Below are 18,352 nucleotides of genomic sequence, written 5' to 3'. Positions count from 1 at the left end.
AGGATGGGCATGCCTGGGCCTATGAGTGTTATAATGGCTCTAGAATGTTTCTCGTTCAGAAAGAAGATTCTACCCTTTCTAAGCACTTTTACTTGGAGTGAAATATCAATTTGAACATATTATTGGTAGCAAAATATTTTTAACATGAGGCAATTGATAGGTTTTTAGGATAAATCTGTTTTGAAATTTTAGAATTGTAAGAACCCAGAGCATTAAGGAGATAATGTCAGTTGAGTATAACTGGCCTTATCCTTTGTCTTTTTTAATATTCAGAAAGAATATTAAGAAATTCTCTCTGTTTATAGACAAGGAAACTCAAGCACAGACAGATTAGGAGAAATAATCAGAATTATTTTTTCTCTAGTAGTCATACCTACCTACGTAGTCCTGCCTCTACCTTCTCTCATCACATCTACTTTTAACATTTACTTATGTGTAAAAATAGAGAAAAAAAGAATTATGTTGCTTGTGGGCAGAAAAAAATTGAAATCTATGCAATGTAAAAGACAGATACTGAGCTGGGTACCATTGGCTCTTAGTTTACTCCAGTATCAAGTAAAAGTCAGCGCTGCATCTGGTGGTGCTTTTCTTCTAGCATTGGTGTTTTAAACCTTCAGCTTTGTGCTTAAGCAAATGTCTGTTTCCTACTTTGATTTCATTTGGCCTAGAGTATAACACCCCAATACCATATATTTTTCTCTTCTTCATTATATCTATGATGGGTGAAGTCAGTGAGAAACCTGATATGGGAAGAAGGTGTGGTGTGCTAGGGATGCTAAAATTACTATTTTCAGTTTTTTGTTTTGTTTTGCTGAGGACAAATGCCAGTGTGTTTACCTCTCTTCTGTTCTCCTTCCTGTGTTTGATTCCTTTCCTTGATACTTTAATTTTGAGTGTTGTACTCTGAGGTTTTCACTTACTCTTAACTATTTATTAGTCCAGTACTCTACCATCCCCAAGGTGCAATTTACCCTTTAAAAAAGTGATAATTCAAAGGGAGAAATTTCAGTGGTATAGCACTTAGCTAGCATGAGCAGGACCCTTAGCATGACTGTCAGTCAGTCAATAAATAGGTAAATTGGGTGGTTCTGTTGGCATTTAGTATGTTTACAGTGCAGTAGTACATCCATCTCCTCTGGCTAAGACTAAAACATTTGGTTACTCCAAAATAAAACCCTGCACCCATACATTAATGCTAGAGTTCCCTCTGCCTTTGCCCTGGCCAGCACCAGTCTACTCTGTCTCTCTGGGTTTACCTGTTTCAGATACTTCATGTACATAGAATCAAGCAGGTCATTCTGTCTAGCCTCTTAGGGCTATTATTAATTAATGTTAATTACTGGCATTTACTTTAAAAGTGTCATCTTAAAGTACTTTCTATTTTAAATGGTAATATTTCTTATTTCAGACGTAGCCAGTGAAAAGCAAAGACGACTTCTGTATAATTTAGAAATGGAACAGATGGCCAAGACAGCTAAAGCACTCATGGAAGCTGTGAGCCATGTTCAGGCGCCTTTTACAAGTGCAACACACTTGGAGCATGTGAGGCCCATGTTCAAGGTTAGAATTACTGGTAACTTTGCTACAGTATATATTTATATATAATTTTGCTTAGCATATTTTAAAAATATAATAATAGAGTCTGTTTGACCTAGAAGATACCCCTGGTTGTTTAGAACTTAATTAATATAAGTTATCTCTTTATTAAAGAAAGTGAAAGGTGGTATGCAGTCTAAGTAATTGGTAAGGGTATAATTTCAGAAATGAGAGATAGAAAGCTTTAGAGAATGGTCAGTAATCCTTGGCTTGTTTTTTTCCATTATAAATGATTTATTCCTAAGTCTTTGGTATTCATCTCAATTTCAAAGTGATCCTGAAGCTCAGATTCTCGTCAGCACTTCTATCCTCAGAGTTAATACGGGGATTCTGGGTAGAACTGAACACTAGCTCATACATTAGGAAACAGATGGGAATGCCTTCTCTGCAATGTAATTGATACACCACCGTCACTTCATTGAAGGAAACTAACTTTGCCCTCTCCAAGAAGCTATCAATTGCAAATAGCTTCGTAACTCGAGGGTAGGACTTCATGGGCACTATTCTTCCACTGTGCTGTGATTTTTGTCTGGCTTGAGTTTGTACAGGTTTTGTGCACGCTGTCACAGTCTGTACATTCCTATATGCGTATGCACTTTTGTGTCTGGAAAACTGTTTCCTTGAAGTCATCCGCCACTTCTGGCTCTTCCTGACCCCTCTTCCACTTAGATCCCTAATCTTATGGGGGAGGGAGCTGTCATATAGACATTCCATTTCAAACTGAGCATTTCAAAGTCTCTTATGCTCTGCATGTTTGCGAGTTTTGATCCTTATGCTACAAGAAGAAGCTTCTCTGTTGAAGGTTGAATAATGCACTTATGTATGAATGTCGCAATATGTTATCAGGAGTCACTTTGTTGCTATGTTCATTTAGCAGAGTAATGGTAGGAGTTGTCCCCTAAGACCCATGATCTACATCTAGTCTTAGCTTCTTGACTTTATTGACAGTGTAAGTATGCATTCTATCTCATGGAGTTGGCCTTACTCCTAAAACATCCATGCCACTGATGCACTAGTGAGCATACCTTGCTAGGCAGATCTCTATTGTAGCTGGGTAAGATGAGTACTTTTCTCTTCCAGTAGCAAATCTAGCACCTTCCAGCACTATAAACACTAACCATTAGGGTTGAGGCTTCCAGTTGAGCACTAGCTATATTTTTCCTTCTCTGTGACATAAGTGTGTGATGTCTTCAGTGATAGGGTTTTAACTGTCAGGTTGTGGAGGGTAAGCAATAGTATTGTCAGTAGCCTGTGACATTTGGGGTGTGAGGGATAGGGATCCTGTGGCATCACATTAGCCAACAACTAAAATATATGGACCCCATTCCTGGTACTGGGTGTTTTATTTAGTAGTTTATAATGTCTAATTGGGGTATTATTCCCCATTATATGGTTAACTCCATTTAAACTCCTCTTATAGATGAATATATATTTAGGAAATGGTAGATTTCCATATAGCTTTTCACAGGGCCTTTAGTGTTTGTTATCCCCCTCCATATTTCCTCCACCCTGCCCTCCCACACTGCCCCCATTTAATCCTCTATTCTGACTTTCCCCATTTTTCACTATACTCTAGTTCTCTACCCCACTAGTCCTTCACCAGCTACCTAACCTCTGTAGGTTTGTTTTTCTAAATGAAACACACACATATAAAGTATAAAACTAACATCCTATATGAGACAAAAATTGACTTTCTAGGTCTGAGTTATCTCATTCAGAATGATTGTTTTTAATCTTATCTATTTTTCTGCAAAGTTCACAATTTCATTTTTCTTAACAGCTGAATAATATTCTATTGTATAAGTGTGTCACATTTTCTCTAGCCAGTCATCCGTTGGCAGACATCTAAGCTGTTTCTGATGTCTATTTTGAATGAGCAGCAATAGAGATGGATAAGCAAGTATCTCTATGGCAGGATGGAGCATCCTTTGGCTATATTCCAAAAGTGGTAGTGCTGGGTCTTGGTAGATTGATTCCTAACTTCCTAAGGAACTGTCTCAAAGATATCCATAGTGGCATAAGTTTTCACCCCCACCAGCCGTGGATGAGCATTCCCTTTACCCTACGTCCTTACCAGTGTGAACTGTCATTTTTTTAAAAAACTAATTTTGGCCATTCTGACAGATATAAGATAAAATCTCAAAGTAACTTTAATTTGCATTTCCCTAGTGACTAAGGATATTGTACATTTCTTTAAGTGTTCTCTGTCATTTGTGTTTTGTCTTTTGAGAATTCTGGGGTTTTTTTGTGCCACATTTTTCAATTGGATTTTTTAATCAATTTTTTTAGTTCTTCATATATACTAGATGCTAACCCTCTGACAGATAGATAATTGGTAGAAATTTTTTTCTCCTTCTGTAGGCTTCCACTTCTTGAATAATGATGTCTATTGCTGTACAGAAGCCTTTTAGTGTCACGTGGTCCTAGTTACTAGCTGTTGATTAATGCCTGTCCTATCTCAGTCCTATTCTGGAACTTTTTTCCTGTGCCAGTGAGTTCAAGCATATTCTCTACTATTTCTTTGTCCAAATTAGGGTATAAGGTCTTATGTTGAAATTTTTGATCACATTTTTTTTCTTTTGGTTTTTCGAGACAGGGTTTCTCTGTGGCTTTGGAGCCTGTCCTGGAACTAGCTCTGTAGACCAGGCTGGTCTCGAACTCACAGAGATCCCCCTGCCTCTGCCTCCCGAGTGCTGGGATTAAAGGCGTGCGCCACCACCGCCCGGCATTGATCACACATTTTTTAATGTAAGCATTATTATGAGGGAAGAGACTATGTTCATTTCTAATATCTCGTATACTTCTTGGCTTATAATTCCTCAGTAAATAAGTTGGTTGGGGGACAGGACTAGAAAGTAAATTTATAATTTTCTAGAATGTGGTTTATGATATTACCAGATATAAGCATATGCATGAGAACATTTTATATCTTGCTAAATCTTATTTTAGAGAGATTTATGCAGTTATGAACAAACAATAGTTTTACTATCTACTGAGTATTATTTAGGTATAATTTGATCGATAAATACTGTTCTTGATGCTTGCACATTATCTGGGAGCAGCATCTTCAAGTGTTGTACATGTAGAGTGAGGCCAAGGAAGAACCAAGGTGCTGCAGCTTGTGTGCTGTGCACAGATTTTATCGTTTGCCTTTAATCTTTCTGAACTTTAAAAGAAAACTCCAAGGAACTTGCATTTCTTAGAAGTGCTACAAGTTTCATGACCCTATAAAAATTAATCTCTTCATATCTATAAGACACTGGTAAAATATTTTCACCTTTGTAACTTTATATACTTACAGCTTTGCTGCTCAATAAACTATCAAAAGCAACATAACTCATATCAGATGTTTCAGAGTTATGTGGATTTCTCTTGTTTGTTATCTATGCTAAGTGAGTACTCCACCATTGAGCTACCCTACCAAGTCCTTTACTGTTTGAGAAATTGTCTCACCAGTTATCTCAGATCATCCTTGAACTCACTCACAGTCCTGACTCCACGTCTGAAGCTCAGATTATAGATGTGGACCAGAGCCTCCAGATGAGTAAATATTTTAAAATACTGTCCAACTAGGAATCAAATACTGCTTTTTAATATAAGTACTTAATAGTAAAAGAAAGGCTGAATGATGTTTGCAGAGCAGGCTTTGAGAAAAGTAGGGCCACTTGTTGCAAGTAGGAAAATGACTCAGAGGATTGTATTGGAGTTAAAGAGTCAGGGTTATTGCAAAGGTCAGCGCCTGCAAAGAGAAATGAATTTTAAGTTAGTGATACGACTTTATATGAATGTTAACTATTCCTGTGTTTTCATTGTTGTGAATAATTTATAACTACTGTTCTTAAAATAAACCTATGGTTATTACTGAATTTATGATCATTTCCATTTTTTTAAGTTCAAGATACATAATTTTATCCTTTCTTTAAGAAAGCGTTCACACATACTGTGCCAAGATTCTCAATTACCACTTGATGTTCATGGTATATTTTAAATTTTTAATTTTTCTAGCTGGCTTGGACTCCTTTTCTGGCCGCTTTCAGCGTGGGTCTACAAGACTGTGATGATACTGAAGTAGCCTCTCTTTGCCTAGAAGGGATAAGATGTGCGATCAGAATTGCGTGCATTTTCAGCATCCAGGTAATGGAATTTTACTTTCATGGCAGGTTTGGAAAACACATGCCATCAGTAGCGTTCAACACTTGGTATTTTTTCCTGACTTCCTTAACAACTTCACATTTGTGATGGAATTAAATGAATAACTTCTGAGAAGCTCTTTCAGAGCAATTCTGTATGGTATTTTTCTAGGCATTGTAAGTATTTGTTTTAGATACCTTTTGGCCTAAGCCTCAGAACTAGTTATCTTTAAAAGAACCAAATTGTAGCATGAATTCTAATTGGTCTTAACAATAAAAACCTGGAGTCAGATATTGGGGTAAATGCTGAGAGATGAAAGAAGTAAAGTAGCAGCCACGGCCACTTGTTACCAGTAACTCTGTGTAGCTATGGAATCTGTCCTGGAATTCTCTCTCTAGACCAGGCTGGCCTTGAACTCACAGAGATCCTCTTGCCTCTGCTTCCCAAGTGCTGGGATTAAAGGCGAGTACCACCACTGCTTGGCCTCTTTAACTAATAGCTAGCTCAGCACCCTGATCCTCTAGCAAGCTTTGTTAGAGTACAAACAAGATATTGCCACACCAAGTACCTAACATAACTTTCCATGAAAGCAGCCTTTGTAGGACTTTATGGACTTTAAGGATGACTTTTAGCTAGATTTTTTTTCTTAACCCATTTAATACATTGTGAATGTTATGATTTAGTATATTACAAAATACAGCCTAGCTGTAGAGGAAAAAAATGAACAAATTCATAAAGCAGGTTTTTGCTAATATAATTGAAAAATCTTGTTCAGTAAACTTGTTTTCACTGTATGAATTCATTTATTGACTACTGAAAATCTCATTGAATTGGTACTTCAAATTGTGTCTAGATTTAAGAAATTTATGAACTTCCTGCCTTATTTTAAGATTTAATTTTTTTTTTAGTTTTGTGTGTAATCCATGGAATGTCTGTTAAAATTTACTAAACACATAGTTTGTTCAACATGAATTAGAGGTCAGTCAGTATTCTGTATTTTCAACCATGTAAATAAAATTTTCCCTTCTTTTGTAGTTGGAAAGAGATGCATATGTCCAAGCACTAGCCAGATTTACCTTACTTACAGTGAGTTCTGGAATTACTGAAATGAAACAGAAGAATATCGACACAATAAAAACACTCATCACAGTGGCTCACACTGATGGAAATTATTTAGGAAACTCATGGCATGAGGTAGAAATTCTTTTAACTTTGCAATTCAATTTCTAAAATGAGTTGATGCTAAATATTCTACCACTAGTAGGCTTAATTGTGGAAAATAATTTAGTATATTTTAAATAAACAACATTTGGTAATGATTTATAATGTAATATGTGTTTAAATCCTAAGTGCATATATTTTAAGATATATATTGTTAAAACCTCCCCTTTTTTCCTTTTATACTAAAGATCCTGAAGTGTATCAGTCAGTTGGAGCTGGCACAGCTTATAGGAACTGGAGTGAAGCCTCGCTACATTTCCGGGACAGTGAGGGGCAGAGAAGGGTCACTCACTGGAACCAAAGATCAGGCCCCTGATGAATTTGTCGGTCTGGGACTTGGTGAGGGGTTTTTAAATTATTTTTAGAAAATATCAAAATTTGTTTTTAAACCTCTGGGTTATGTAATTTTTATTGTGCCAATGAAATATAATTAGAGAAATGAGATAAATTGCCCTTTGCCTAATATAATAAAGCAAGATGACTAAGTAGGAAATTAGTCTTTTTCAGTTGGTCTGATTTACAATATTAAATGCTTAGTTTCTTCCTTGTGACTATGAGAAGGATACACTCAACTTGCTTTTAAGACTAGGCAAGTAACTTAAATGTGTAGGCTAGTATAAAATAATAGATAATTGGGGCAACTAGAGAAACCGTTCACACGCAGACACTTCAAAGCCACTCTGTAGGTTACCCAAACTGTTGTCAGGATGGAACCTCTTCCCCAAGCTTTCAGAAGAGCTTGGAGTGGCCAATAGCACAAATGAAAACATTAGCAAAGGTAGATGCCAAAAAAATGAAAGATGGTACATTTTCAGTCATGAATGGAGGGAGCTCCTCAGGGAGGAAACCGAGACGTTGACCTTGACTTCTGTGCTTCTGGGTTTGAGTTCCCTTCTACTTCTTTTACACTTAGACACTAGCTATGTTAGTTCTAGATTCAGTTTCCACCGTTGCAAACTAAAGATGTCATGTAATTGTAGATCGTTAGAACTACGTAAGAATATGCACACGAGGACTTAGCCCAGTGCCCAGCGCCTTAGAGACCAGGGAGTAGTGTCTGACCGTCCTCCCCACTCCACCTCCAGCCCTCCAGAAACTGGACTTGAGTAGAGCAGTAAGGGATATACCAGGGAGTCAGCAGTGTTTATTTTTTTTAAGACTTTGTAACGTAACATTATATTGTGAACACTTCCTATATTTATCCTGCAGTAATGTCAGTTATTGTTAGCAGTCCTTAGGAAATCTAAAATAGTTTCAAATCTGAAAGTGTATCCTCAGGAAAAGATAAAGGATTAGGACCATGTTTTGATTTCAGGTTGGATTAAGTAAAATTAGTTTCTGGGTAGTTCATTCTGATATAATTTAGCAATACAGTCTGGCTGTCTCTCAGGGATCCCATAGCAGAGTGTGAAGTAGAAAGTCTGGCTGCCTCAAACTTGTGATTCTCTTACCTCCACCTTCAAGATTACAGGGGTGAGCCATCATGCCTGCTTTTTGTGTAAACTCTATCTATGTCATAGTTCTCTTTTGGATTTTCTCTATTCTCTACTCATTTCTGGTCTGTCAGGCTTTTATTTCTGTCTGTGCTGTAAGAAAACTGCTGCTGACTTGGGCTTTTGTGAGCAGAGGCCTCCCTTGGAGGTCATTGGTTTCCACCCAGCCTGAGTAGCGGGGTAGTCAGCTCTCGCCAGTGCTCACACACACAGCAGATGCTCTGTTGAGTAGGTGCTCTACTTAGAATTCAAGCTGGAAAATCTGCGTGTATATATACCAGCCGAGCCACTTTAAGCTACTATTTTTCTGTATTAATCAGCATTCACACATCACACATTCTATGAAATCTTAGTCATTAGTCACGGCTGTAGAGGCAGTAGGACCTGGGAGAATGGAGCCTATTGTTTTAACCTCTTTACAATGGCTGCACCTTCATCAGCTGCTATTTCAGCCAGCAATTACAACTCTGCAGTTACGGGCCTGCTTCTGTAGGAATGGCCTGGCCACTTAGACCACAGCCCGATGGGAATTTTGTCCCACAGGCACTGGCTCTGTCGCTGCCTCTAAAGGTAGCTTTAACTAAATCTCTGTCATTCTATTTATAAATAAGACTCAAGGTTCAAAGGCTGGGGTAAAAAATCTTCTAGCTCAAAGACATTGGGTTGCAGTTAGCTAACTTTTCCCCTTGTAGTCTCGGAAGGACCTGTGCTTCTGCATTGCCAAGCCAGAAAATGCACCAGTCCAAATCCCACCTTCTTGTCTCTGTCTCTCCCAGATGCCCTCTGAGGCTCTATGATTACCTTCTGTCAACTAGTTGCTAAGGTAGCCTCACAACCCAAGATTAATTTTATTAATGCAAATGCAAACTCAGGGTGATTGGATATCCCCCAATAGGAGCTGATAAATGAGGTAGCCAACTTTATTCAGAGCCTCAGTTTATACCAGAAGGTTAAGAAAGGCCACCTGAGTAAGTTCTCAGGCATTCAAGCTGTACATAATCACAAGGACAAGCCTCCTGTGGCAAATAAAAGATAGTCTAAACATTTAATTAAAATAACAAGAGCAAAAATCCGAAGTAAACTCAGTCCTATCTGCTACTCTTGGGAGGAGCATGAAAACACATTCCAAGAGCAATTTCCTGTTTTGAAGAAGCTGAGGTTGTTGGAGCATTCTCACAAGCAGTCAGAATTCTCCTCACATGACTCCGTTCCGGGACTGTTCTGACATTCATGCTGTAGTGTCTATGGGGATTTGAATCCAGGGCCCCTGGAGATACTTAAATCCTGGCTGCTCATGTTCCTTCCATTAAGAGTATAGTATATCCATATAACCAACACATACCCTGCTGTGAACTTTAATCTCTAGACTGCTTATAATATCAAATAGAAACAAATCGATGCAAATAATTATACAATATGCATAGAAATGAAAACCATTTTTTAAGTGTAGTACGAGTAAAATTTTTCTCCCAAATATTTTTTATTTATATTTTTTTATTTACTTCTTTCTTTGTTTTTCTAAGACGGGGTTTCTCTGTGTAGCCCTGACTGCCCTTGAACTCAGAGATAGACCTGCCTTTGCCCCCCAGGTGCTGGGACTAAAGGCCACCACTGCCTGACTTCATTTTATTTTTTAAATTAAAATATAATTAAATAACTTTTTCCTTTGTTCCCTCTAATTCCCCCACAGAAATTCCTTCAGATATTTTTGATAGATATGAAACTCACATGTAGAGGGAAAATTGTATATGAAAGAAGTCTGTAGCTTTATGTTTTAGGAATAGAAACTTTAAAATCATCAAGAACTCAAGCCTTGGGAGGGTCAGCAAGACGAATTACTTAGCCTTGCTTGCTGTCAAGTTTCATAACTGAGAGTTGGGTCCTTATTTCCATCATTGCAGAAACAACAAACAAAAACACCACCCCAAATATAAAAATGTTTAGCTGGTCATGGAGATGCACATCATAATCCCAGCATCTGGAAGACTGAGGCAGAAAGATTACAGGTCTGAGGGTCGTCTGGTACACAGTAAAACTGTCTTAAAAGATTCATAGTATATAAATTTGAATTAGAGACCTTATGGTGTATATTAGTATTGGAAAATTCAGTGGCTTCAGCCACATAAGTCTTTAAGAATATATATAGCACATCTTTCTTATCCTAAATATAAGTAATTTGGTAAGATGAGAATTGTTTGTTGCTATATGAACTTTACTCTTAGTTAACAATTATGTGATTAGTCTATTTCAGCCATGGAGTAACCATTATACTGTATTAAAATTTATTGTGTGTGTGTGTCTTTCTCTGCTGATAAAGTAACTGAGTACAGTTGTATCTTTTTTATATTGTTCAGTTCCTAGGATAGAATTTGAATTCAGTGGCTTAAATAACATCTGTTGTCTGCATTCAGAAGAGAATTTAGTATTTGGTCAATAGGATCAACAAATACTTGTTAAGTACTTACTTTGGTTTTAATATGGATTGGGTAGGAACATGGGAAAATGTATTTAACTTGATTCTTTCAGGGACTTTTAGTCTGGGTGAGAAGGCACTATTAACATTCCTAAAGCGGTTTGTACTATGACTCCCATGGGAAGCCTCACCTTCTCTGAGGAGAGGATGGGGAATGGAGTGAGGGGAAGGTGGAGGGAGTGGGAACAGGGATTGGTATGTAAAATGATAAAAGATTTGTTTCTTAAAAAGATAAATAAAAAGAATAAATTCTAATCTGAATAGTAATTTGCTAAATAAGATAAATGAGAACAATTGAGTGAAATTGTTTCATTCACATTGGGTGTGATGACAGACACATACTGATTAAAATGTTAAAGAGGAGTACGTAAATGACAGCTGAAGAATCTCTACCCTCACATAGTAAATAAAAGGACGGTGATGATTTAGGAGCGTTGGTCTTGTGAGAGAATGAAGAGATTGTAGAGGGAAGTAAGTCTGAGAACTTTCATCAGCCTAGGACTGAGACTGAGAGAGCCTGAACTATGTAGGAAGAGAAATACGTAGCTGTGAAAAACAGATCTAACGATCTCAATGTAAAATTAAAAATGTTACATACCTTCTTATTCCAAGAAGGAAGAACCAGGGCATAGTCACAACCAAGTCGAGCAAAACAAGCTCCATTAGTATGAATAACTCGGTGTCCAATGCCGGGGATTTACCCAAGGTCTTCTGGGTTCCAAAAGGCTTGGACGCTCTCTGCAATTCACAGTACCTGTAGTGTTGTGGTCTCAGACCAGCTATGCCCCACACTGCTGCTGTCCTTGTGGCCAGGTCTCTGCTGCAAGGGGTCTACATAAACCACTTCTGGAACCTTTCCAGGGCCTCTATTGCCGCCACGCCAGCTCAGCCTCTCTCCAAGGCACCTTCAACCCTGGGCTTCTGCTCAGCTGAGGCTGCCCCATCACTAATTGGTCTCCCTGACCTCTCAGTGCTAAGCCTCAGCACTTATGGTCCCTTAATGCCTTTAAAAGTGGTACCACCTGGAAGACTCTTCGCTATTTCCAAATTCAACTGCCAGTGTAAGATACAACTTTAGCTTCCTCTGTGTGTGGACCCTGAGGACACACTTCTCAGAAGATGGTACCTCAGTGATGCTGGATTCTTCCTAACCATCACTGCTTTCTCAGCTCGACTGACTGGCATGGTTAGTTGTCATCTCCATCTCCAGATAACACAGATTCTTAATACAAAGTGTCACACAAGCAGTCCAGCAGTCTGAAAGGGGCTTTCAAACTTTCCTCTGAAACCTCCAGATCCCCGTCATTTGTCCTGCTCTCATCAATGTTCCTAGTTACCACAACAGCTCGCTAAAGCTTTGAAAACTCAGTGGCTTTTCCAGACCAAGTTTTCTTCCACAGTCCTTCCCCAAAACAGCATGGTCAGGTCTGGTAAAATGATTTACCACTTCTGGTAACAATTTCGTCTTGGTTAGGGTTTCTGTTGCTATTATAAAATACCATGACCAAAAACAACTTGAGGAGGAAAGGGTTTATTTCATATTACCACTTTCAGAGAATTCAGGGCAAGAACTCAAGTAAGGAACCTGGAGGCCCGAACATCGTGACGCAGAAACCATACAGGATGTTTGCTTACTGCTGACTTAATCCCCATAGATTGTTCTGCCTGCTTTCTTATAGCACCCAGGACTACCAACCAGGAGGTGGCACCGCCCACAGTGAGCTGGGCCCTCCCATATCAGTCATCAATCATGAAAGTACACCACAGGCCAATCTGGTCTGGGCATTTTCTCAGTTGACGTTCCCTCTTCCCAAATGACATAAAAGTACTCAGGATGTATACCAAAGATAATCCTAAAGTACAGTTTAAAATAAAACTAAGGATGTTGTTTTTCTGGCTAAAATGAAATAGTTTTGGAAGGAGTGGATAGTTACAATAGCCAAAGAGAATGTTGAATAAACTCTTATAAAAGAGGTTGGAGATTAACAGAATTCTGCTGCCCAACCAGAACCATCTACAGAAATCAGTAGATCTGCTGCATTTCTTGGTGCCGCACTTCTTAAAGATTAAGGAAAATTTTGCCCGGTACCATCAATTTTGTGATCTGAATTCATAGTGGTTTTAATTTGTGTAACCCTTGCAAGTATGTTTTATATATTATGTAGTACATCTCACTGAGTGCATGTGTCCTTGCTTTGTAACTGTCATTTCTTTTATTAGTTAAATACCTGACTTTAGAAATGTGTTTTAGAACACTTAGAGCACTAAGTGCCTTCTTTCCTTGAATTGTTTTCTAACTGAAACGGCACATACTCTCTTATGTGTGGCAGTTGGAGGAAATGTGGACTGGAAGCAGATAGCAAGTATTCAGGAGTCTATTGGCGAAACCAGCTCTCAGAGTGTTGTGGTTGCTGTGGATAGGTAAGGTATTCACTTCCTCCCCTTCTCACTGGAATACTGTTTCAGCACTATTTTGCACCTTGTTTAAAAAGAAAAAAATATTGTCCAAATAACTTTTAAAAAGTAATATAAGACTATTTTGTGACATGCTGTGATATAGATGATGATGTACCTTTAATTTTGGTTCTCCAAATGTAAAATACAGGAATGATTTTAATTGCATAAAACTGTGTTACAATTGGTACTGGAACTATTAAGGAAATATTCTTGATTTAAAAACTCACAAATCTCTCTAGAAAACTATTCCCTTTTTTTTCAACTCTTGGAAATTAAGCTTAGTTTATCTTTCTAGGTAAGTGGTGTAAGTAGGTAACAGCATGCTGGATAAAGTGAATAGATTTTCCTGGGAATTCTCATTATATGCTTCTTTGGAAAGGTCTTTAAATTTTTTGCATTCTATACATTTCTAGGTATTCCCTTTTTAGCTTGTTTTCTAAAAGAAACTACATACTATTTCACTATAGAATATTACTTTAAAATGCACAGCAAATAGAACCATATTTTTTAGCAGTCTTTGATGGTTCCTTTTTTCCAGGTAATTGCTCTCAAAATTGAAACCACATTTTACAATACTAGTATTCAAATTTGTTAAAACTACTTATGTTTGAAGCTTTCAGAACAGCCTTTGATTGCTGATCTTGAGACTCAGACTGATTCATTATTTACTTCAGATAAAACTGTGGCGGGTTGGGGTGGGGCATACCTGTGCATACCCACGTATCAAGTGTCTTTTTCCAGCCTTATTTTTATTTTATTTATTTATTTATTTATTTATTTATTTATTTATTTATTCATTCATTTTGGTTTTTTCGAGACAGGGTTTCTCTGTGGTTTTGGAGCCTGTCCTGGAACTAGCTCTTGTAGACCAGGCTGGTCTCGAACTCACAGAGATCCACCTCCCTCTGCCTCCCGAGTGCTGGGATTAAAGGCGTACGCCACCACCGCCCAGCTCCAACCTTATTTTTTGAAACAATCTCTCATTGGTTGACCTGAGCTCACCACTTTGGCTAGTGTAACAGGATTCTCTTTTTCCACCTCCAGTGCTGACATAGGTTGCAGCTGCGCCTGGATTTTATTTACATGAGCTGGGGATCTCAAGCTCTTACATGAGCACTCTGTAGAGGCACTTTCCCAAGTACAAACAACTAGATTTGTCAGAGGCTCCTAATCCTGAAAGTACTTTCTGGAACTTCTTTCTTGAAACAAATTCCTAGTGTTTGGTGTTGGGTGTTTTGTTTGTTTGTTTGTTTTGTTATCTTGTGTAGACTCTAGAAATACTGCCTATCATCTTGTATTTAGCATGAAGACTTGTAACATACAGGGTCTTTGACATGTATTATTTTTTATCATTATTTAGGTTAGCAAGAGCTGAGTGTTATTGTCCTCAGTTTACAAATGAGAAAATTGGAACAGAAGGGTTTAAATAAGTTGCTCATTCTCACGACTAGTTTTGTATTGATGTTTACAGTGTTGGTTTTGTTCTCTCATTCATAGAGCAATCTGGGGCGTAGAACGTGCCTGTGGGTCTGTCCAGAGCCCTTCTTCCTCTATTCAGCTTCAGAGCCGGGTAGTAATTGCCATTTTTGCTCCCAGGCTATCTTCCATTCAAATGATATTTCCGTCTTGTAGAAAGTCATCTTTATTGTCATTATGATAATCTATTTAATATTACAAAAAGCTTGAAAAGGTTAAGGCATGACTGTAAACGCGCCTGCAGGCTGCTGTGCTCTGCAGTATGGCTGCATTTTAGTGGAACATGGCTAGAAATAGAGCGGCCCCTCAGAGGCTACCAAAGTGAGTAGGAATTTCAACACCCTTTCTTGGGTTGCACATCCCCCTGCCTTCTACCATCATGACTGGGCCTCCAGAGCCTCTGGTTGCTATGGTAGTTCTCTGTCCATGCCTTGTTCTCCAGTCTTTCCCATCATCACAGCCTGCATCTTTCCCTGCGATTGCAGAGTCTCCATTTTCTGCACTACACTTTACCATTTGCTTCTTTTTCTCTCCAGTTAAATCCTTTCTTATGTCTTTGTCTTTACTTTTGTTCTTTTTTAATGTTTAAATATTTTACTCTGGTATGTTTTGTTTACTGCTTTGTGTTCCATGAGAATACTTCTAGTTTGAGAGAAATCAGCTGCTTTTGTGCATAGTCTAGCAGTTTTTACTTTGGTTGATATGAGAACTTTGTAGTTTTTCTGTATTTTATGTTCTGGGTTCAATCTAACCATTGTACTAAATGGTATGGAGTTCTCTTGATGTTCTCCCGTGTTTGTCTCTTGATGTTCTCCCATGTTTGTTTTTTGCCAAGGTTTTTTTTTTCTTTTTGTTTTGTTTTAGCTTGGTTTGGGGTGGTGGGGCGTTGGTTATTCTCTTTTTCGTTTTGTTATTTTTCCAAGACAGGGTTTCTCTGTGTATCTTTGGCTGTCCTGGAACTCACTCCGTAAATCAGGTTGACCTTGAACTTACGGAGGTCCACCTGCCTCTGAATCTCTGATAAAGGCTTGCGCCGCCACCACCACCTGGCTTTTTTTTTTTTTTTTGCCAAATTTTTTAATTACTTACTTCGTTTTACCCAAAAGAACAGTACAGCGGGAGCTGAGATTTTACATTTGCCAATCTGTTTTGTTTCTTATTGTTACACTGAAGATTAACATTAGTTGTATGTGAGACATTCAGATTGTGTTAGAGAAAAACTAGAATATCTTGAAAATGTTTGCTGCAAGTTTAATTCATGTAAATATGATGCTTTATAAAGAGTATTTAAGGGGACTTTGAAGTCAGCCTGCTGCAGTTTAATTCATGTAAATATGATGCTGTATAGAGTATTTGAGGGGACTTTGAAGTCAGCCTGCTGCAGTTTGAATCTTGACTCTGACACTTACTAGTTCAGTGCATGAGTTTTCTGCTTACAGACATCGCCTTATAATAACTCATATTGATTATTGAATGAATATGAATATATTAAATAGTATATATATATATGATACAAGGATAGTACTTCCCGGTGATTGGTAACTACTACTCTTAGTACAATATTTTTAAGATTAATATTTGAGCTGGCTCTGCCTTTGAGGTTTCCCCTTTATCTTGTACATCTAGTTTTGAAGTTTTAACTTGAGGAATGTTATATTTAGTCTCCTCATACTCCTGCATAAAAGCCAGTTCCTGGTAAAAAGAACAGGTTCTACTTGTGTGTGCTGAAGTCTCTTATGACAGTGATGCAGAAAAGTGCTCAGGAAGGAAGGCTGCACAAAACCGAGTCTCGTAGCCTATCCTCAAACCCTTGAATATCATCAGGAAACTGCTTCAGCCAGTTCTTGGGTAAAGTGAGAGCGTTTGTCATTTTTTTTGCCATTTTTAAGTTCCAAATGAATTTTCTAATCAAATGAACATTGCTTATAAAAATAAAATATAACTATCTTAAGAGCTTGCTTAGGGTTTGAGATACATATAACTCAGTGGTAGAGCATTTGCTCAAGGCTACTAGTAGATTATCAGTAAAATTTGAAAATCCCATAATTTCTTAGTAAACCAACTCATTGCTTTCATAGATTCATATTTTCTTATCTTTAGAATCCCATGAGGTGCTTGTCTCATAGTTGTAGAAACGTAATTAAAGCTACATTGTACACTCCTGAGTACAGAATGTAAGTGGGAAGGAGAAACAGTTCAGACAACTCTTATTGGTAGACTGTGTGATGAATAAATCTTCATTTGGCCTTCTTAAAACACCTAAGAACCGTTAATACTCCAAGCCATTACTTTTGAGTTGGCATAACAGAAGGAAGACTTCTTAAGTTTTTAATTTTCTTTTTTCCCCAGAATATTTACAGGATCTACACGGCTAGATGGAAATGCCATTGGTGAGTGTGAATATTTATTCTGCTCCTATTCCATCTTTTTGGCTCAAAAGCTTTAAAATTAAGATTAAAATGTAAATGTATTTATTTTTTAGTTGATTTTGTTCGTTGGCTCTGTGCCGTGTCCATGGATGAATTGCTTTCCACTACACACCCAAGAATGTTTAGTCTACAAAAAATAGTAGAAATATCATACTATAACATGGGAAGAATACGACTGCAGTGGTCTCGCATTTGGGAAGTTATTGGAGATCATTTCAATAAGGTATTTGAGTAATTATAGTATTTGTTTACATTTGCAGTATTTTTCTTTGTTTAAATTTTCCTAATCATAATCTGATTTTTATTTCTTCTAAGCAGTTGTTTGTTACAGTTGTATAATTAAATGTAGAAAACCTTTCAGGATTGTCTTACAAACTTTTCTTACCAGCACTTTGGGTAGGTTGAGGCAGCTTGGGTTACATATATAGCAAGACCCTGTCTCAGAAAGGAAAAGGAAGGCTAGAGAAGTGGCTCTTGCAGAGGACCCAAGTCCAGCTCCGTGTCCACATCTAGCAGCTCACCATCACCTAGAGTTAAAACTCAAGTTTCAGAGGAATGAATACTGTTTTCTACTCGACTTCCTTGGACGCGCACACACATGTACAAATACACACACAGACACCACAAATGCACATTCACGTATAGTTTGTTTGTTTGTTTGTTTTTTAAGAAAAGCAGAAACTTTGAGTTGCTTTCTTTTTAGAAATGATTGCTGAAAGTTTTGACAGTTTCACTAAAATATCTGTTTTCTGTTTTTCACATCCTGGTGCCTCTGTGAAGAACCTAGGATTCATCTTATTCTGATTGTTTTGTGCTTTTTTGTAAGGAAAGAATGAAAAGTCATAGTTTTACCTCTGACATCAGCGTTTTCGTCTTGTTGTTGCTCTTACAGGTTGGTTGCAATCCTAATGAAGATGTAGCCATATTTGCAGTGGACTCCCTGAGGCAGTTATCAATGAAGTTTTTAGAGAAAGGGGAACTTGCAAATTTCAGATTCCAAAAGGATTTCTTACGGCCTTTTGAACATATAATGAAACGAAATAGGTAACATGTTTTTTTCTTTTTAGTTAAATATT

The 18,352-nt window shown here is 37.7% G+C and overlaps 1 protein-coding gene across 1 annotated transcript in view; it reads left to right on the top strand.

Annotated features, from left to right (window-relative positions):
• Arfgef1 (ADP ribosylation factor guanine nucleotide exchange factor 1) overlaps positions 1-18,352 on the top strand; it is a 95,370-nt gene that overhangs the window by 55,925 nt on the left and 21,093 nt on the right. The window contains exons 19-26 of the mRNA XM_057790301.1: positions 1,409-1,560; positions 5,602-5,730; positions 6,763-6,921; positions 7,137-7,287; positions 13,245-13,335; positions 17,197-17,237; positions 17,330-17,499; positions 18,169-18,320. Of these exons, the coding sequence (XP_057646284.1) occupies positions 1,409-1,560; positions 5,602-5,730; positions 6,763-6,921; positions 7,137-7,287; positions 13,245-13,335; positions 17,197-17,237; positions 17,330-17,499; positions 18,169-18,320 (1,045 nt within the window). The remainder of the gene's footprint in view (positions 1-1,408; positions 1,561-5,601; positions 5,731-6,762; positions 6,922-7,136; positions 7,288-13,244; positions 13,336-17,196; positions 17,238-17,329; positions 17,500-18,168; positions 18,321-18,352) is intronic.

Source organism: Chionomys nivalis, chromosome 16, assembly GCF_950005125.1.
Source record: "Chionomys nivalis chromosome 16, mChiNiv1.1, whole genome shotgun sequence".
NCBI classification, from domain to species: Eukaryota; Metazoa; Chordata; class Mammalia; order Rodentia; family Cricetidae; genus Chionomys; species Chionomys nivalis.
The sequence above is the reverse complement of the archived record's forward strand: the minus strand, read 5'-3'. Positions and strand labels throughout refer to the sequence as shown.